General features: G+C 41.6%; 1 protein-coding gene across 5 annotated transcripts in view; it reads left to right on the top strand.

The window, feature by feature from the left end:
• LOC106972995 (zinc finger protein 577) overlaps window positions 1–12,652 on the top strand; it is a 42,885-nt gene extending 30,233 nt beyond the window's left edge. For 2 of the 5 annotated variants that reach the window (XM_027037094.2, XM_015070039.3), the window contains 2 exons: window positions 1,797–1,892; window positions 4,667–9,644. In XM_027037094.2, coding sequence (XP_026892895.2) covers window positions 1,797–1,892; window positions 4,667–6,303 — 1,733 coding nt within the window. In that variant the 3' untranslated portion in view covers window positions 6,304–9,644. Of the gene's footprint in view, window positions 1–1,796; window positions 2,470–2,505; window positions 4,450–4,666; window positions 9,645–12,042 lie in introns of those variants that run through there. The other 3 variants (XM_027037097.2, XM_027037096.2, XM_053210946.1) reach the window with 3 other exon arrangements.
• Window positions 12,653–21,962: the final 9,310 nt, after the last annotated feature.

Below are 21,962 nucleotides of genomic sequence, written 5' to 3'. Positions count from 1 at the left end.
TCATGAGTTTGAGCCCCATGTTAGGCTCTGTGCTGATGGCTCAGAGCCTGGAGCCTGCTTCAGATTCTGTGTCTCCCAACCTCTCTGCCCCTCCCCTGCTCGTGCTCTGTCTCTCTCAAAAATAGTAAATAAATATTTTAAAAAAGGGTTGGATGCTTAATCAACTGAGCCACCCAGGAGCCCCAAGATTTTATTTTTAAGTAATCTCCACACCCAAATTGGAGATCAATCTCACAACCCTGAAATCAAGAGTCACATAGTCTTCCAACTGAGCCAGCCAGGTGCCCTGAATGTCTCATTCTTTCCTCATATTTTGGATGTGTTCTTTCTCAATATATTACAACATACTAATGGCCCATGCTGATAATTAATGCATGTGCAGTCATTTCATGTCTGATTCTGTGTTCTCTCTGTTGATACGTTTCCCTGTAACTGTGCATTGTGATAGATGTTAACTAGACTTACTGCGACAGTCATCTCACACATCTTTTGCAAATCATTATGTTGCACACCTGAGACTGATATAATGTATGTCAATTATACCTCAATAAAAATAAATAAAAGGTAGTGTTTAGTTGGAAAAAAGATAAAAGGTCCTTGAGGGCTACTTGCTGTGTTTTTATGTTAGCACTTTGCTCTCTACCTTTTAGGTAGATGTTAAAAATGTTTTTCAGAGGGGCGTGTGGGTGGCTCAGTAGGTTAAGTGTCCTACTCTTGATTTTGGCTCCAGTTGTGCATCTTACGGTCATGAGATTGAGCCCTGTGTCAGGCTCTACTCTGACATCAAGGACTCTGTTTAGGATTCTCTCTCCCCCTCTCTCTCTGCCCCTCCTCTGTGTCCCCATGCCCGTGGGCATACCTCCCTCCCTTTCTCTGTCTCTCTCTCTCAAAATAAACATTAAAAATGTTTTTCAGAGATTTCTATTTCAGGGATATTTTACCTGTAGGATTTAAGTATTCCTTTCAAAAACTCGTAATTTACTTATTTTTTAAAGTAGGCTCCACATTGATCTCACAACCCTGAGATTATGAGTCACATGCTGTACCCACTGGGCCAGCCAGGTGCCCCCCAAACTTCTAATTTATTGGATTAGTTAATAGTTAAGTGCACAATTGCAATATATTTTTTAAATTGAAATATATTTGACATATAACATCATATAAATTTAAGGTGTGTAACATGTTGATTTGACACACCTATGTATTATAATATGGGAAGGCAGATTTAATGGCATTTTATTTCTTACCATAATGAATAATGAAAAGTATTACACAAAAACATAGCCTTTGTAAGGTATGGTAAAAACAACCGAAACATATACCTAGAGATCTTTCTCACGACAGTAACGATCACCACAAATTGAAGAAGAATGTGTTACTATAGGGATTCGTGTCATGTAAGGATGTATCTGTGGACTTCACTGGGGTGAGTGGTGCCTTCTAGTTCTGCTCAGAAGAATCTATACCAAGATATGATGTTGGAGAATTATAGCAACCTGCGACAGCAGTTCAAGATGATTGCCCTGTGTCAATCAGAGTGTCACAGACAGCCTTTCGTTTTTCATTTGCCCTGGCTTCCAAAGAGCTTCAACATACTGGACTTTAGTTTATAGGCAATAGATTCTTAATCTGTCTTCTGTTCCCAGACAGGATTTATGTGCTGTCATAAATCTTCAATAGATCCTTAATCTGCCAGAGTGGAAGTATGTCAGTTCCTGAGACCTTGTGCTTTTCCTGGGTATCCCCCACCCAGTCAGATTATAAGTGTCCAAGTCTTTGTCGTTTCCCATGAACAGGCTATCCAGCTACCAACCCACATATGATCCTTAATTTCGAGCACGGAGGGAAGCCATGGAGCATAGAAGATGAAATGCAATGTCAGTACTCTTCAGGTAAGTGAGCAGCTGAGAACCAGGAAGCTGTGAGACTTTGAAAGTAAAGTAGTTGCCCATGAGGGGATGACCCCTTCCAAATGTGTTTAACAAGGCCAAAATGTTAAAGATCATTGCAAAAACTAAGTCATTAACGAGGCTCTCATTTGCCTGGTGTTTCAAGGGAGATGCACCTCTTGTTCTCTCTTTTGGGTTGATTCATATTCAGGAGGATGTTTTCTTTGCAGCTTGCAGACTTCCTTCTCCTCTTCTGCTTCCTGCCTGGCAATGTCCCTCCCTGTGTTCTCCGCAGCTCTTGTTTTCACCCCTCTCACCTGACTGAATAATGTCACAATTCACCTAGTTAACACCGAAGCCTTTTATCCAGCGATCTGGTTTTTGGATTTCTGTGGGCCATGTGAAAAATGTATCAAAACAAGCGAGAAGTTGGGAATGTTGACCACAGTGGTATTCTCTAAATATGATATTAGAGCTTTGGGAAGGTTCACTGTCTATAGCATGGAGAACTAGAGAAGAATCAGTACAAGAGAATAACTGTGCTTATCTTGCAGTGAGAAGCCGAAGGTCTCTATGCTTATCTTGCAGTGAGAAGCCTGGGGTCTGCTTCTCCCAGGTATTTGTTCAAGACTTAGTTGGTATCTTTCCTTGGTCATCGTTTGCACCTGATGGATGGACTTACTTCATTCTCTGGGCATCTTCTAAAGTCTCCAGAGTCAGAGAGCATGAAGCTTCATCCTTGCCCATTTCCATCATTTGCTCTCAGTGGTTTCATTCATTTTCATGGACTTAAGAATACCATTTATGTGCTGATGACCCCCAAATGTTTGTTTGTAGGCCAGACCTTCTTTTATCCATGCACATTGACCTAGATATTTCATTTCTGCATTTGGAGACTTAATAGCTGCTTCAAACATCATGTCACCTGGTTCCTCTTTTCACTTACACCACAAATCCAATCCATAAGCGACTTCAGTCTATACTTTCTCCTTATTGTATCTGGAGGTCCTCCACTCCTTTCTGTAACTAATGTTTCACCCAAGGCCCAACGTTCATCGTCTCTTTCCAAAATTAATATAGTTTTCTTGAAAATGCTCTCACTTCTTTACTCTTGCTTCTCTCTGTTCGCCACATAACAGCCAGATTTTTTTTTTTTTTGTCTGATTTTATTGCTTGTTTTTAAAAGTAATAGGGGGAGCCTGGGTGGCTCAGTTGGTCGAGCGTCTGACTTTGGCTCAGGTCATGATCTCACAGTTTGTGGGTTTGAGCCCTGCGTTGGGCTCTGTGCTGACAGTTCAGAGCCTGGAGCTGTTTCAGATTCTGTGTCTCCCTCTCTCTCTGCACCTCCTCCACTTACACTCTGTCTCTTTCAGAAATGAATAAACATTAAAAAAAAAAAAAGTAATAGAAGTCAGTTTTTCCAGCCTTTCACCCTCCAAATTAATGGACACAGAAACAAACAAACTTTATAAATCTGGATTTATAAAGATACCACGTTCTGACAGTTACTTGGGTAGGAAGAAATGGGTATGGAAGTTAATTAAGCCATCATATAGAAAGAATGATCTTCTGAGTTAGAGAATAGAGGGAAATATCTAAAGTATAATCCAAGAAAAATCCTGTATGCAATAGTAGATCTTTACCAATTTTCACAAGCATAGTCCACAATCCTAAAAATAGTGTTTACGTAGCAATACTTAAGACCTTATTAGTGTGATAACGGATATATACACACAGGATGACATTCTTAAAGAGAAAATCAGGACATGTCACCTGTCTCCCACCGTTACCTTGAATGGCATCTTGCAACTATTAGTATAATATCTTAATTCTTTCCAGGATCCTCCCACATGTGAGCATTTCCTGACTCTTGCCCAAATTTTTGCTTACTTTTTTATGTAAAAATTTTTAATGTTTATTTATTTTTGAGAGAGAGAGACAGAGAATCCCAAGCAAGCTCTGAGCTGCCAGCGCAGAGCCCAACACAGGCCTCAAACTGATGAGCTATGAGATCATGACTTGAGCCGAAATCAAGAGTCGGACGCTTAACCGACTACCCAGGCGCCCCTAAAAATTTTTTTTTAAGTATAGCATACACACACAAAAGTGTATAGATACAAGGGTCCGGCTCAGTTAATTTTTACAATCAGTATACTGTATAACCAGCAGTAGATCAAAAGTACCAGAGTTCTATGCAAGATCCACTGTGTGAACATAAAATAATCTCTTCCACATTCAGGTGTTGTAAGTAATATTCCTATATATCTTTACATAGATGTCCTTTATTTTTTATTTTTCTCCATTTGAAAATGTTTATTTCTGAATAGTTTAACTCAATGAGAAATCCCACAATTATACACAAATTTCTTACACATTGTTTTTATAGGTTTCCCTAACTGGTAATATTCTACCACATTTGCTTTATCATAGTATATCTACCTGTTATTCCATACATATGTACATACTGTTTTTCTGAACTCTTTACCCATAAATATGTAAGTGTGTGTTTCCTAGGAACAAGTTAGTTTTTTCATATAACCAAAATATTCAAAAAATTATCAAAAAATAATCCAAATCAGAATACTGACATTGATACAGAACTATTTCACAATATACAGAGCTTACTCAAACTTTACTGATTTTCTCATTAATTTTTTTTATAGTAAATGAAATAAATTTTTTCTGGACCTTTCCTTATTATCTCGCTCATTCTATTGTGGGTACACTGGCTTTCACCCAGAAGTCAGAGCTCACTAATTATCACCTAACTCCTTTAGGGAAGAAACCATATGGATGCAATGAATGTGCAGTGAACGCTTTTGAACCACTCATGACTGTGCTTCAGAGAACTCGTGCAGGAAGGAAATCCCATGAATGCACTGATAGTAGGAAAGCCTTTCCCAGTAAGGTGAAGCTAATAAGTAAAGCTACTCATCAGCAGACTCACACAAGGGAGAGACCGTTCGGGTGCAGTCAATGTCAAAAAGCCTTCGTTACAAAGTCAGCACTCAGCTGCCATCAGAAAACTCATCATAGAGAAGGGAAATCCTATGGATGCAGTAAATGTGGGAAAGCTTTTCCTTGGAAGTCAAAACTCGAATTACATCAGAGAACTCATTCGGGAGAGAGACCTTTCAGATGCAGAGTATGTGATAAAGCCTTCATGGTTCAGACACATCTGACTGTACATCAGAGAACTCACACAGGAGAGAGACCATATAAATGCTTGGATTGTGAAAAAGCGTTCTCAAAAAAGGCTCAGCTCATAATCCATCAGCGAATTCACACAGGAGAGAGACCATACAAATGCAGTCAGTGTCAGAAAGCGTTCATTACAAAGTCAGCACTCATCTACCATCAGAAAACTCGTCATAGTGAAGGAAAATCCTATGGATGCAGTAAATGTGGGAAAGCTTTTCCTTGGAAGTCAAAACTCACCTTACATCAGAGAACTCATTCGGGAGAGAGACCTTTCAGATGCAAAGTATGTGATAAAGCCTTCATGGTTCGGACACATCTCACTGTGCATCAGAGAACTCACACCGGAGAGAAACCATATGAATGCTTGGATTGTGAGAAAGCGTTCTCAAAAAAGGCTCAACTCATGGTTCATCAGCGCATTCACGCAGGAGAGAGACCCTATGAATGCAGCCAGTGTCAACAAGCCTTCATCCAGAGGTCAGATCTAACTAATCATAAGAAAACTCAGCATGCAATAGGGAAATCTCATGGATGCGGTGAATGTGGGAAGGTTTTGTCCTCTAAGTCAACTCTCGTTATACATCAGAGAACCCATACAGGTGAGAAGCCCTTCAAGTGCAGTGTATGTGATAAAGCCTTCACATCAAAGGCACATCTTATTGTCCACCAGAGAATTCATACAGGAGAGAAACCATATGAATGTTTGGAATGTGAGAAAGCCTTCTCCACTAAGGCACATCTTATGATTCACCAGCGAATTCACACAGGAGAGAGACCCTATGAATGCCGTGAATGTCAACAGGCTTTCATCCAGAAATCAGGTCTCACTAACCATATGCAAAATTGTCATGCAAGAGTGAAATCTCATGGCTGCAGTGAATGTGGAAAGGTTTTGTCCTGTAAGTCAACTCTGATTATACATCAGAGAACCCATACTGGTGAGAAGCCTTTCAAATGTAACGTATGTGATAAAGCCTTCACGGCTAAATCGTATCTCACTGTCCATCAGAGAATTCATACAGGAGAGAGACCATATGAATGCTCTGATTGTAAGAAAGCATTTGCTACTTTGTCAACTCTCATAGGCCACCGGAGAACTCACACAGGAGAGAGGCCCTATGGATGCAATGAATGCCAAAAAGCCTTCTTTCGGAAGTCAGCTGTTCTTAATCATCAGCAAACTCAGCATAGAGGAAAAGTGTCTATGCAGTGACCATAGGAACATGAGAAATAGGTTTTGATGAGTCAGTCCTCTCTGTTCAGAGAACTCATTCAGAATAGAAATGCCATGAATGCTGTGATTATAGTAGACCTTTCTGAAACTTCAATAGGAAGTAAACCTTATGGATGCAAGGAAAGTTGTAAGCCTTTCATCCGAAGACTCCTCTCAGTATACCACAGGGATCTCACCAAAAGAGAGAAACATTATAAATGCAGTGATTGTCAAAAATTTCATTCGGGGGCCTCTGGGTGGCTCAGTCAGTTAAGCGTCAGACTTCAGCCTAGGTCATGATCTCGCCATTCCAGAGTTCGAGTCCCACGTTGGGCTCTGTGCTGACAGCTCAGAGCCTGGAGTCTGTTTTAGATTCTGTGCCTCCCTCCCCCCCTCAAAAGTAAACAAACATTTAAAAAATGTCATTTGGAAGACGCTGTGCATTTAGGAGGCAATACCTGTGGGATGCAGGGAAAGTGGGAAATCAATTTCAAATCATTTTCAAAGCACATTTGTTATACTTTAGGGTACTCGTTCAGGAGAGGGACCCTAGAGCTGCAGTGAGTGCAGAAAAGCCAAAGAAAATCACATCTCATTGTACATAAAAATAAAAATTACAGGAAGGTTGTGATAAAGGACTTACCATTCTCTGGAAAGTCAGACTCATTGACCATCTTGTGCAGGAGAGAAATACTGTGAATGTGATACAGTCCTCCAATTAATGCATATCTTTGTACATCAACAAACTCATGTAGGAGGAAAACCCTATTAATGTAGCAAATGTAGTAAAGGCTGCATCTAGATGTCAGAGCTCACTAATTATCTGCAAACTCATATAGTAGGTAAATCCTTTGGCCACAAAACTCATTGCATAGCAAGAAAGAAATGCCATTAATTACACTGATTATCTAAAATGCTTTATTTACATGGGGTTCCTGGGTGGCTCAGTCGGTTAAGTTTCCGGCTTCGGCTCAGGTCATGATCTCACAGTTTGTAGTTAGAGCCCTATGTCAGGCTCTGTGCTGACAGTGTGGAGCCTGGACCCCAGAGCCTGCTTTGAGTTTGTGTCTCCCTCTCTCTCTGCCCCTCCCCTGCTCACAATCTCTCTCTCTCTCTCTCAAAACTAAATAAACATTTAAAAAAACTTAATACTTTATTTACAATTCAGAGCTTTTTAAATTGCTTATTTTTTATTTTTATTATTTTCTTGAGAGAGAGAGAGAGAGAGAGAGAGGGAACAAGTTGGGGAGGGGCAGAGAAAGGGAGACACAGAATCCGAAGCAGGCTCCAGGCTCTGAGCCATTAGCACAGATCCCAATGTGGGGCTCAAGCTCACGAACTGCAAATCATGACCTGAGCTGAAGTCAGATGCTTAACCGATCAAACTACCCAGGCGTCCCTACAATTCAGAGCTTTTTAAAAATAATTTCATATCTTGTTGAACAGAGGGATCTTTCACCACTTCTGAAATGTAAAGCTAAAATAAGACTTTAAGAATGTAGAAGAGTGAAGGGGGGTGAAGTCATAGTCACACATTTAGTGAGTAGTAAACTGGAAAGGTATGTAAAACTTTGAGTTGCTATCAGAGGGGAGACCTGTTCAGGGCTGAAGGGAGGTCCTTAGTTTCTTACTACAAAAATCTCTTCTTAACTAAAGGCTACACAAATAAGAGTGTCAGTTTATAGAAAAACTCCAAATTGCACAAAACCCCATGAGGCAGGAGAAATGGACAGGATGGCAGGATGTGGGCTGTGGGGGCAGCCAGTCTGCAGCAGGGATGGCTGGGCTGGACCTGTAGGAAACAGCACGCTGGCAAGTATAGAGGCAGAGGTTAGTGCATTCACCCAAAGCCCTTGCTTTCCAATCAGACTTTCTAGGATGCTGACGCTTTCCTCAAACAAGATACAATTCAGAGCTTTTTAATTGCCCCCCAACTCCCATAGCAGAGAGATCCTATTCTCAGACGAGGAAACAATTTCCAGGTTCAGTGAAGTTATAAAACCCATAAGGAATCATGTCTGATATATTATAGAAATACTGTGATCATAGTCACTAAAAATGCTTTCTGTGGAGGATTGGATATCATTGAGCATAATAAGCTCTTAAAAATAGAATTTGCTGTCCACAGAGCAGTGAATGTAGCAAAAGCATCAGTAATAGATTGTGTTTTACTTTTGCATTTCTGGATTTATTTCTTCACATCTGACCATATCTTACGTGTGATGCATGTTAGATTTGATGGAATGTCAGGGTTTTTCTATGTTTGATGGCATTTTAGATTTGGGTTATTAGCTAAACTTGGAAGCTATATATAGAACGAAATTATTTTATAAGGGATTAACATAATGGTTTTAGAAAGGATTCCAGAGATATCAGATATTTTCTCTGCAAATATGACACCATTTGAATACATTTAAAAAATCAGAATAAGAAGTTGAATAGTGACAAAGGTTTATAGGAGTTATGTTCTGGACTATACTGTGTAATGTAGACTTTATGTATTTACCTTTATTATTTCTTAGAGTTACATGAAGGAACATTATTTTTAGGGTTTATTTCTCAGCATAGACATAGAATATTGAGTAACACAATCTTGTGTAAATAGGGATGTTCTATTTCCTTATGAGTCAGAATGTCTTGTAATATGTAATTTGACTCCTTAATAAGTATTATAAAGAATTAGACTGCATAAGTTTGCTCTCCTTATTTTTACTGTGTTTTGTAATGTTTCTGCCAAGTGTGATAATCATCACTACTTGAAGCCTCCGTTTTTCTAGAGCCTTATTTCTTAAATATGCAAAAGTGATAAAAGATTTACATGAAATACTAAAAACCAAGCAACACATGAGACAAAGGGGAAGAAAAGACTTGGGTTTGTGTGTGTGTGTGTTCATGTATATTTATTGCAAGTGCTGTATCATGCAGGAACTTTGGATTTATTATGAAAACACGTCCTTAAGCACTAGAAACATTTTCTGTCTTAGCATTCCCTAAAATACCCAGTATTTACTAACATTAGGAATGACATTGCAGAAATTGGAATTCTTGAACATAACTGGAATGTGAAGTGGTTCAGTTGCTGTGGAAAACAATTTGGCTGTCCCTCCAAAAAGTTAAATATGGAATTACGTATGACCCCAGAATTCCACTCATAGGTATATATTCAACAAAATTGAAAACAGGTACTTCAATACTTGTACATGAATGTTCACAGCAGCACTATTCACAATAACCAAAAGGTGGAAATAATCTAGATGTCCATCAGTGAATGAATGGGCAAACAAAATGTGGTATGTATATACATACGTGTATATATTACGTGTATGTATATATACGTGTATTTATATGCGTGTTTATATATTTATATACGTGTATATATATATACACACATACACACACGTATACACTCATATATCTGTGATGGAATATTGATTACCTATGCAAGTGAAGTGCTGTTAAATGTTATCACAGAAGCCTCAAAAACATGCTAAGTGAGAGAAGCCAGACGAAGAGGAACACATGTTGTATTCCTGTTTACATAAGATGTGCAGAATAGGTAAATCTATATAGAGACATAAAGCAAATTGGCGGTGGGGCACGTGGCTGGCCCAGTCAGAGGAGCATTCAAGTCTTGATCTGGAGGTCGTGAGTTCAAGCCCCACAATTGGGTGTAGAAATTGCTCAAATAAATAAAACTTGAAAAAAAAATACAGCAAATTGTTGGATTGGCTATCAGGGCCTGGGGAGAAGAGGGCATGGAGACTGACTGATTCATGGTCACAGGTTGGGTTTGGTTTTAGAACGATGAAAATGTTTTGGAACGAGGTGGAGATGGTGGTAGCATAACATCGTGAAGGTGTAAACGTCACTGAATTGTATACTTTGAAAGGCTAACGTATTATGTCAACTTCTACATCAATAAAAATATACTTGAAAAGAATATCATTGCAAGAACCCTGGCCCTCAAAATACAGATAAAAGTCAACAGTTATTTGTGAAAAACATAATTTCTCCGCAAAGCAGATGTAAATATATCTTCTCGGCTTAATGGGTATTGGCTAGCAAAACTTTACAGCTAACACCACATTTAATGATAGACCCTCAAAGATGTTCCCAGGTTGTTGGGCAATGGGGTACACACATCTGCTGCCACCTTTCTCCTGAGCACTCCTGGAGATCTCAATCAGCACAATATGACAGTAATAAAAACGAAAGGGCTTAAAATTGGAAACAGGAAAAAATTGCCATTATTTGCAGATGATATGATTGCCTACATGGCAGGAGAATCCACAGGCAACCACGTAGAATAGTAAGAGAACCCAGGAGGATTCTCTGGATGCTTGATCAATATGCAGCTTCAGTTGAGTGTTAGGCTAGGCAATAATCAGAACATTTTTGAAAAGTACTCTGTTCACGGGACACCTGGGTGACTCCGTTGGTTAAGCATCTGACTTCGGCTCAGGTCATGATCTCAGTTTGTGAGTTCGGGCCTTGCGTCGGGCTCTGTGCTGACAGCTCAGAGCCTGGATCCTGTTTCAGATTCTGTCTCCTATTTCTGCCCCCACCTGTGCTCTGTCTCTCAAAAATAAATAAATGTAAAAAAAAATTTTTTAAGTTCTCTGTTCACGATAAACATTATAAGAGAATTAGACAGTTTTACACCACTTTATTGAAAACTACTCGAGATAACCGAAATAAAGGAAGAGGTAGATAGGTTACTAAATGTGAAGGCTCAGGGTCACTAAGACCACCTTCACCTCCAATAAATAAGTCTTCCAAGTGCCAAGATGCCATCAAACATTGTTGAACAGGCAAGAACTGATGAAGTGTAGTTCCCATGAACTTCTTCAAGAAGTTACTGGAACGTGAATTTTACCCCATAAGAGATGAACAGGTAAACAATGGCAAAAGAACTGAGTGTAAGCGTCAAATCCCTTTAACCAGAGATATAAAAGCCTTTAGTAGATTATGGGAATTTTAGTCACAGAGCCTAATGTAAGTGCTAAAAACAATGATAATATAGAAATTGTAAAACAAAAATTTGGGAGAGAATTGGGGAAAGAAGGTGAAAGGTAATGTGAGAACCTTGATCTCATCATCTTAGGGAGGGAGGTAAATATCTAAACCAACTTATCAAAAAATGGAAGAACAAATACACATAAAGTATATAAAGAAACATCGAGAAAGATCTGTAGTCACTCCGGGTAGTGGAAGGAAAGAAAGGAAGCAGAACGGTGTGAATTGTACTATTCCTCATAGTAGGGATTCCAGGATTAGGGTGGAGGCACCTTCAGAAATGGAAAGCGGAGTCACTTGTTGACCATGCTGCCTTGGCAGGACAGCTCGAGAAGACAAATTTGGGAACGGCCTGAGAGGTGGGTAGGACTGGCAGTAATGGCCAGGGCCCCCACCGGAGGATGGGGATAGCACTTGTTGCAGCCTTCCCAATGTCTGGGTGACTCAGACTATCAGCAGAGGTCACGCCCTTAACAGTGAACCACTAGAACTCAGAGTCTAGTGTGTATGTGACACATCTCATCACTGTGACCCTAAGTGGGAGCAGGACTTGGAAATGACGATTCCCTTTGCAGACGCTGGTAGGACCTTTCTCAGCACAGAGCTGAGCACGCCCTGTCTGTTCCTCACTCCCTTAGACGCAAGGTTCACCGCAGGGGGCTCGGCAAAGTTTTCTCGCAGCTGCACCTGCTGTTACTTAGTCTATGTCTTAATGATCCCCAGGAACTGCTGATGCTGACTAGTCTTGGGACTAACGTTTACAGCTTCTCTGCAGATGCACCGTGGTCCCTTTGCAGAAGGTGTCAGTGCCTCGCCGATGACAGGGTAATTGCGGCTCGTGGGGGGAAATGAACTTGGGGAATCTCAAGACAGATGAGTGCTCTGGTTCTACTTGGCATACAGTCACTGATGGCCACAGACCTGCTGCCGGTTCCTGTAGCCCTGGTGAGTGTCTCATTACGGCTTAGACTCGGATAAGGTATGGGGGGAATGTCTGAGGGGAGAGGGCAGGTACAGAACTGCACAGGACAGTGGTTTTCCCCTTGGGTCTCGGGGCAACTTTGCCTCAGCTCTGGATTCCTTTTTTGGCTGATAGGGTGGTGGGACAGCGTGACCACAGAGACCCCAAGACAGGCAAGCGATGGTCATGGGTATGAGCCTGGATGGGGCTGGACATGGCTGAGGCTGAGGCCAGCCTGAGGGGAAAGAGTTGGAATTCTCCCTCCGCTTTCCCCTTCAGAGTGCAGACGAGGGGTTTCATTGGCTCAAACCACTGAGAACTGGGCTGGGAGCAGTTGATAAATTTGATGTCAAGAGTTCAGGGTGAACGTTCAGCCTCTAGGCGGGGTCCCATGCATACACACACAGACTCCTGCTGCTTCAGGACCTCCCGCAGACAGATTTCAGGATTTGGAATGGAGCTGGAGAGATGGATGGACGTGGGTTGTGATAGCGTGTGGCTTTTCTTCACCACTGAAAGGCACCATTTAAAAGCAACACTGACGAAGAGTCCAGCCTTTAGAACGAGGGGCAGCTTTTTTTTTTTTTTTTCAATTCCTGACTCAGCCTCCCTCCCTGAGGGACTGGGAGCTCCTGACCGTGCGTCTCAACGTCCCAACCTGTGAGCCAGGGATAGGAAGGCAGGGTCAGTCCGCACACCGAGTAGAGTGACTGAAAGAGGGTGGCGTTGCTGGTACACAGGAAATCTCTAGCAAATAGTAGTCATAGGTCCCTTCTGCATGATTCTAGAGCCAGTGTTTTGCAATAAGATGGACACACAGCTGGCAGCCGCATCATCAAATTCACTCCGTCTCTGTGTGACTCTCCCTATTGACGTCCCAACTCCATTTCTGTGTGGTTTTGGACACTTTGTGGGATGAGTCTGAATGACTCGGTGTGTGTGTGCGTGTGTGTGTGTGTGTGTGTGTGTGTGTGTGTGTGTGTGTGTGTGTTTGGGAGACCAAAGCTGGACACGGGTATCTAGACACCATGCTTACCAGTATTCCGGTGAATTAATCCTCTCCCAGATATGTATGAATAATGAGACATTACATACCTCAGGTCATCAGACCTTGTCTGCCATGTACTGGAATTGAGTGACCTTGAGAAAGCTGAATTCTCTCTGCCTCATTTTCTATCCATGTAAAATAGGATAAGAATATTCTTTAACACCGAACACTCCGTGTTAATGAAGGCCCTGTACTTCCCCCTAATGCCCAACATACAGAGAAGGTCATCAAGCAATTGTATCTGTTCATAGTTTCTCTGAACAGACTGTGAGCCACTTGTTGGGAAGTGGGTTAGAAATACAGGAAATGGTAGCTCTGTTCTAATGTCTTCTTTCCGTGATCTGCATTTCTCTCTTCCTACTCCTCTTTTCCTCTCCTGCCTCTCATTATGCTCCCCCTTAGGTCACTAGGTTCTTCAAGTCCCATTCTTCTTCCTTGTGGGTCATCTCTAAGTGAGACCCAGGGGTTATTTCCAGAACTCTTGAAGCCAGGAGCTCTCTCAGACATCGCTCCCGCTTGGCTCCAGCTAGCACATCTGACTGTGCCTAAGTCACCGGTACTGGACCTGTCCCTCACAGTTCCATTTATTTTCATTTTCATGTTTATTTCTGACGAGGGCTTGCCCCTGGGGCACTTGCATTAATGGAGTTTTTCCCCCCTCGTTCCTGCTGTCAGCTTAAAATTTGTTTCCATAAAGAAGACCCCACAAAGCACAGGCACCCAGGGGAAGAAGGAAACCCAGTGGACATCTTGGGGTCCACTGCAGAAACTTTTAGTCCGTGGCAAAACAAAGCAGATGACACAGGATCCCTAAGACCTGGTTTGCGGGGGTCAGCTCCCACACCCACCACTAACTAACTTTGTGACTTTGGGCAAGGTTTGCACTGTCTGGGTTTCATTGTTGCTACCTACCAAATGAGAAGAATAATTACTCTATTTATCCCATTGGGTTACGTGGGCATTAAATGAAATCACTATTCAAAACCCTGAGAGCTGGCACAGAGTCAATACTCAGTGAGTTTTCACTAATTCCTTATTATCCTTATTGTCCTGGTCTTACAAAGCATAGGTTATAGTGCATGTTTCATTTGGAGCCTGGAGCAGGGCTGGGATTTGGTGGCATTTGATGTATCGGAACCATGTGTCACCTTTCCAGAAGGAAACACTGATTCACCCAGCCCCAATTTGATCCATGACCTGGCTGTGCTATTCTCTCTCACGCGTTCTGCAGTTTCTGGTCCTGATGGTGCCCTCACTGCTAGAGAACAGGAGGGTGGCCGTGTCGACGAGAGTCAGCGTGAGCGGGTTTTACAGGAACTCAGCAATACTGTCTGTGGGTGTCACAGCTCTTTATGGAGCCGGCACTGTTACTCTATAGAAAAGTCTCCCTGGGACAGACAAGCCAGTGGGTCTTGTTACAGTCTGGACTGAAAGACAAATGTTAGAAGGAAGACATAATTAGGTCGCAAAACGCAGACCTGTGGCTGATAGTCAAACAGATTTGCAGGTAGATCTGACTAGTCCTAGACTGTAACCCAGATCTCTCACCTCTGTTCTTCAGGCCTAGATGCTTTCTTTACTAGGTGGGGCACTCTTTGTCCTTACTATGGGGGGAGCCTCTCAGCATATTCAGACAATACCATCATTATATATTGTCGTAAGACCTTTTTCTTAAGCATGAGATACATGTTCCCCGGTACACCATATTCACTTTAGAATGGAAAAAAGCAGGGGCGCCTGGGTGGCGCAGTCGGTTAAGCGTCCAACTTCAGGCAGGTCACCATCTCGCGGTCCATGAGTTCGAGCCCCACGTCGGGCTCTGGGCTGATGGCTCAGAGCCTGGAGCCTGTTTCCGATTCTGTGTCTCCCTCTCTCTCTGCCCCTCCCCCGTTCATGCTCTGTCTGTCTCTCTCTGTCCCAAAAATAAATAAACGTTGAAAAAAAAATTAAAAAAAAAAGAATGGAAAAAAGCAGAATCTTGGAGGTATTTGCTACTTACTATTTTTGAAAAAAAAAAAAAAAAGTCTTGCGTGTTGGTAAAGATGGTAGTAAATTCACCTCCAGGGTTATGTTGAGCCCTTAGTCTGTGTCCCTGTGTGTGTGTGTGTGTGTGTGTGTGTGTGTGTGTGTGTGTGTGTTTTAACTAGAATGAAAACCTGTGTCAAAAATTCACAGTCCTAAATCTTGCCTCCTCCGGGGCCATGCATAACTTTGCCGCCTCCAGGAATGATCGACGGCCACGTGGGGGAGTGGTTGAGAAAGTTGCCAATGAAACTCAAGCCACTGCCGTCATTTCGAAACTATTTGTTGACATGTCCTGTGGGCCAGGTAGCCTGCCGAGTGCTGGGTAGGCAGAGACCACATAACAAACGCGTCCCTGCTGATACTGAATTTAAGCTGGGGGGCTGAAACACAAAGTGGCTATAAAATCTTGTATGAATAGCAGAAAGAGGCCTGAGTGAAAGCTGAAGGATTTTTGCTCCAAGGGAAAAAATAACTGGTGGCACCTGACTTAGGAGGAAGGCTTAGCGCCAGTGTCGCAGACAGAGCAACCGTAGCTGAGACCGAAGTAATGACTCAGAGTAATGCTGGCCTATGGACTGTGGAGGATGTTGCAGGCAAAGAGAACATTCTCTGTCTTGAAAATAGGAACGGGCTTGAAAACACAAGTCCTGAGAAGGACAGCTGCATCCCGGGGGCGTACTGGCTGTGCACAGGGGCAGGAAGATGAAGCCGGGAAGATAGGACTTGGGGAAGGATTTTGTCTTTTAATCCTAAGCACTATGGGATGTCAGTGAAAGCTTATCCGGGGAGTGACATGATACAATCCAGGTTCCAAAAGGATTAGCCTGCTCTGGAGAATGCGTTGGTGGGAAGCAAGGGCCGTGTCGGGTATAAATGGGACAAAGGATTCAACGCCATCGCAATTACTGATAATGTAGCAACACTGCTGGACAATCCAAGAGAATTAATGGAAAAAATATGAACAGTAATATGATTGTTCAGTTAGAGAAATAAGAGATGATGATCATTAGCTTTCTTATACAAAAGCAAGAAAATAGGAAATAAGAAATAGGAATAGAAATTAATAGCAAATAGCTGGGGCGCCTGGGTGGCTCAGTCGGTTGAGCATACAACTTCGGCTCAGGTCATGATCTCACGGTTCGTGAGTTCGAGCCCCATGTCAGGCTCTGTGCTGACGGCTCGGAGCCTGGAGCCTTCTTCAGATTCTGTTTCTCCCTCTCTCTTCTCCACTCATGCTCTGTCTCTCAAAAATGAATAAACGTTAAAAAAAATAAATCATTAAAAAAAGAAATTAATAGCAAGAAATTAACGTGGCAAAAAGTAGCAGTAAATGGAATAAGTTTGAAAGAAGTGTGCAGAAAAAAAAAACATGTGAGCTGAAAATAAGCAGAGCAGTAAAGAAAGAGAAAAAATTAGGAAATGTATCTCACAATATTATAAGGATATTAGTTCTTCTCCTTTTTCTCTATGAATTTGGAGAAATTCCAGTCAAAACTTAAACTATTCTAATAATTCACTTAAAGAAGAAAATGTGGGAAAATGACAAATAATTTGAAAAGAAAACAATACTGACAAGAGACGTGCCAGATACACTTATCTGAAGCCAAATTTATAAATTTAAAAGTTCCATTTTTAGTTCTTTCTTCTTTTTGGTGGGGGAGGGGATATTTATTTTACTAATTTTATAAATGTTTGGCATTTTATGTTCAGTTTTTTTTTATGAAGTAGAATTGACATACAGTATTATGTTAGTTTCAGGTGCACATGGTGATTCAACATTTATATACGTTATGAAACAATCTCCATGGTAAGTCTAGTTACCATCTGTCACCATACAGAGTCACTAAAATATGATTCGTTATTTTATCTGCGCTGTACTTTACATCCCCATGACTTTTTAATTTTTATTTCTTTAATGTTTATTTATTTATTTTTGAGAGAGAGAGCAGGAGAGGGACAGAGAGGGAGAGAGAATCCCAAGCAGGCTCCACACCATTAGGGCAGGGCCTGACTCAGGACTTGAACCCACAAACCATGAGATCATGACCTGAGCCAAAATCAAGACTTGGACACTCAACTGACTGAGCCACCCAGGAGCCCCATTATTTTATCTTATCTTATCATCTTATTTTATTATTTTATTATTTTAATCTAAAAAGTGTTTTTAATGTTTATATTTGAGAGAGAGAGAGGGAGAGAGCACAAGCAGGAGAGTGGCAGAGAGAGAGGGAGACACAGAATCTGAAGCAGGCTCCAGGCTCTGAGCTGTCAGCACAGAGCCCGACGCGGTGCTTGAACCCACGATTTGCGTGACCTGAGCCGAAGTCAGATGCTTAACTGACTGAGCCCCTTGGGCGCTATTTTATTTTTAAAGATTTGATTTTTAAGTAACCCCTGCACCCAACAGGAGGCTTGAACTCACAACCCCAAGATCAAGAGTCGCCCTCTCCACTGACTGAAGCCAGCCAGGTGCTACCCCCCGCCACCTTGACTTATCTTATAACTAGAACGTTATACCTCTTAATTTTCTTTCTCTATCTTCTTTCTTTCTCTAATTTCCTTCTCTTTCAACATTTAGGATATACCTTTACCTCTGAGAATAGCTCTAACAAACTCCAAGGCTTAGAAGTATAGTGTTTTCAGTATCATTCAACTTTAACCATTTTTGAGAACCCTTTTATATGGGAATAGTTTAGAAGTCACAGAAAGTCCCTCTGCCTTCTGGGATCTCTCCTGCACCCGTTAGGTTTTGGTGTGAGTCGGTGGTTTTAGAAGTATCCATATTCAGATGTGGGTGTTTATTTTGGCTTCAGTTCTCCCACTTCTGGGATTTCCTTAAATTTCCAGCTTTTTTTTTTTATTTATCCCTGAATTCTGTTCCCTGGCACCTTGAGATGTTAAGCCCTGCTGTTGTAACTGTGATCAAGGGACTAAATGAAGAGAAATTCCCTTTACTACCCTGATCACAGTTATAAAATCTGTTTTAAAATCATTGTCTGCCAATTCCAACATCCGGGTCATCTCGGGTTTAGTCTCTCTTGGTTACTTTATTTATTTATTTTTCTTCCGTGAGCATGGGCTACATTTTCATGTTCCTTTGTATGTTTAGAAATTGCGGGTTGTTTACTGATACACTGTAGAGAGTGGATTTTGTTATGTTTCCCCAAAGAATATAGATTATTTTCTTTCAGCCAACATTTAATTTGGCTAAGTTTAAATACCATATTTTGAAATCTCAGTTCGGATAGTTTAGGCTTAGATGGACCACTTGCCATCTCGTCCACGTGTGCATAGTCAGGGGTCAACCAGAGCCTTGGATAGAGGTTACATCCAAATCTATAGTTCCACCTTTGTGGCTTTCTTTTTTCACAGACTTCCTTCTCCTTTGCAGCTTCTGTGATCATCCTGAACTTTGTTTTTTGGTTCTTTAGACCAACAGGACTACGGAGATCTGTTTGGCTTCAGGCATTTTGCATATTGCCAGCTACAGCCTGAACCTCAGAAACAGTGTCATTAAAAAAAATGGAAAACCTGGGGCGCCTGGGTGGCTCAGTCAGCTGAGCGTCTCACTTCAGTTCAGGTCATGATCTTACAGCTCGTGAGTTTGAGCCCCGCATCAGGCTGTCTACTGTCAGCACAGAGCCTTCTTTGGATCCTTCTCCCCCGCTTTCTGCCCCTCCCTCCCTTGTGCCTGCAAGCTCTCACTCAAAAATAAATAGACCTTAAAAAAAAAAAAGGAAAACCCATAGTTCTTCCAAGTGTCAACCCCTTCCAGGATCTGCTTGTTGTTGTTCCCTCTTTAGTGAACTAACTCTTTAGTTAGTCATTAAAAAAAATATTTTGTCTGGAGTCTATGGCGATTGTTTGCAAAGAAGCTGGTTCAGTGAGAGTTGCTCAGCTATTACCAGAAGCAGGAACTGCTCTTTCTTTTCTAGTTGACTGTTAGTGTTTTGGCCAGGAAGACTTCTTTCTTTTAATCTTTGGTGTAGTTGACTTCATTGATATTTTATTACCTTCTGATTTTGAGTCCATTAAAAAGCATTTCCCAGATTTTACACCTTCTAATATTTATATGGAGTGTTTCATTTTAACAGACTTATTTATCTTAGTTATCTTTCTGCTCTCATCTGCTCCACTGTTCTGTTTGTCTGTGTGCAAGTATGACACTCTTAATTACAGAGACTTTGAAGTATGTTTTAATTTCTGATAGAACTACTCTCTAGCTCATAGCAATTTTATACTTTTCCTACCTAACCTAGCATGTTATCCTTCATTTAATCTTTAGAATCCACTCATTGGGAGTGGAGGTTATGTCCTGGGCACATACACTCAAGGATTTGGGAATAGACTAAATAATGAACCATCTTGAATGGCTATATGAACATAAGCAGAAACATGCCAGGATGGCTACTCTGAGGGGCAGTTTTGAACTCACTGGTGTGGAGTGCCCTTCCCAGAAACGTTATTTCCATCCTCAGAAAGGGTAGTTGTCAAGGACCCAAGAGTCCCTTTCAGAGCTGGAAATATTGGAACAAATCTGTGACCGATGCTGTCACACTGAGTTCTAACTTTGTGACCTTCAGGCTCTTTGCTGAACCGCCTCTTCCCATGATCCCAAGAGAATGATGTTTGGCGACTTGATCCTGATGCTACTTTTCTTTGTCCAGACTGGGATTGGGGTCCTGGGGAATACCTTTCTTCTCTCATCCTATGCTTCCACGTCATGTACTGACCATGCCCTGAGGCCCATACACTTGATTCTCACCAACATGGCTGTGGCCAACTTCTTGGTTCTTGTCTCCAAGGGGATCCCCCAGATGATACTCACCTGGGGAGTAACACGTGTGCTGGGCACCATCGGGTGTAAATTTGTCTATTATATTCATAGAATGGCCCGAGGCCTTTCTCTCTGCACCACTTCCCTCCTGAGCAGTTTTCAGGCAGTCACCATCAGCCCCAGAGCCGGCTGGTGGATGGGCCTCAAAGAAAGAGCTTGGAAAAACATCAGGTCTTCTTGCTTTTTATGTTGGATCTCCAACCTGCTGATAAACATCTTTATTCCCATAAATTTAGAATCTCTGCAGCCTGTTCACAATTCTACCAACATACAGGATTATGGACTGTGCTCTTCTAAAACTCCTGAAACACCTGGTGCTACAAAATACACAATTCTAATGACTTTCCCAGATGTTGTCTTCATGGGAGCCATGATTGGGGCCAGTGTTTACACGGTACTTTTCCTTCATAGACACCACCGGAGGGTGAGGCACATTCACACCCTCAAAAACGCCCATAGATTCTCTCCAGAGGGGAGAGCCACTCAAACCATCTTGCTTCTAGCAAGCACCTTCACATTTTTTTACTTCACCAATTCTGTCCTTACATTTTACAGTGTTTTGTTCAAGTCTCACCTCTGGATGCAGCAAACCACCACCTTTCTGGCGGCATCTTATCCCACCCTCAGCCCCCTGATACTGTTGCATCGAGATCCCCAAGCACCGAGATTCTGCTCTTAAATGGTGCGGGAAAAAATCCCGAGTTACTAATGATGCATTCACAACACTTTCTCTTTTCTTCAAAGAATCTGGTTATTCACTGACTCAAGCAAAGATATAGGGCTGTCTAGAATGTGACAGACACGTACCCAAGATACTGATGACAAAAAGATTTACATGACGTCGTAGTCATGTAGAGGCTTTCAGCTTCGCTTAGAAGGCAATCAAATACAATAATGCATAAATGTCTATATTGTCTCAGCGCTTTGTGATTTTTTTTTCTTTGAAATAATTGATGGAAGCATGGCCAAACTGTCACCTGCCTCAGCATTGAAGTGGTGCCTCAACACACAAGTTATTCTTGGCAAAAGGGGAAGACTTCCAAGGCAGCTAAGGAAATCCCTGACTAATCTGATAGCCAAGCAAGGATTTCAGTGACCACATTCTACAGTGAAAACAGACTTTACTGAATTAGTCCAGGAATGACCAAACACACAAATTGCAACAACAGTAACCGCAGCAAACCATGAGGCAAGGGGGGCAACTTTATATTATCTAAAATGTCTAGTTTCAATAAAAATTTGTGATACACAAAGAATCAGAAAAGTGTGGCCCATACACAAGGAAAAAAGGAGTCCATAGGAACTGTCCCCGAGAGGTCTTCTGTGTCAGACTTAATACACAATGACATTATCAGCTGTTAGAAGTGTGTTCGAGGAGCAGAAAACTAAAGAACTAAAGGGAAGTATGATAAGGGTTCTTCACCAAATGGCATATATCAACAAAGAGATAAAAACGATAAATTTACTAGAGGGGCTCAGAGCAAATTTGATCTGGCACAAGACAGAACAAGCCAACACGAAGAAAGATCAATAAACATTATCCACTGTGAGAAAAAGGAAAAAGTGAAGTAGAAAAAAAGAAAAAGAAAAAGTGATCCGAGCCTCAGAGATCTATAGCACACCCTCAAGCATACCACCATATGCATAATGGAATCCCTAGAAGGGGGAGAGAATACATGGCAGAAGGTATATTTGAACAAATAATGACAAAAGCTTCCAAATTTGATGAAAACACTCTATACATCCAAGAAGCTCACATACTCCCAAGTAGC

Source organism: Acinonyx jubatus, chromosome E2 (genome assembly GCF_027475565.1).
Source record: "Acinonyx jubatus isolate Ajub_Pintada_27869175 chromosome E2, VMU_Ajub_asm_v1.0, whole genome shotgun sequence".
In the NCBI taxonomy this organism is placed as follows: Eukaryota; Metazoa; Chordata; class Mammalia; order Carnivora; family Felidae; genus Acinonyx; species Acinonyx jubatus.
Note: the sequence above shows the minus strand (reverse complement) of the source record. Positions and strands in the feature narration are given on the sequence as shown.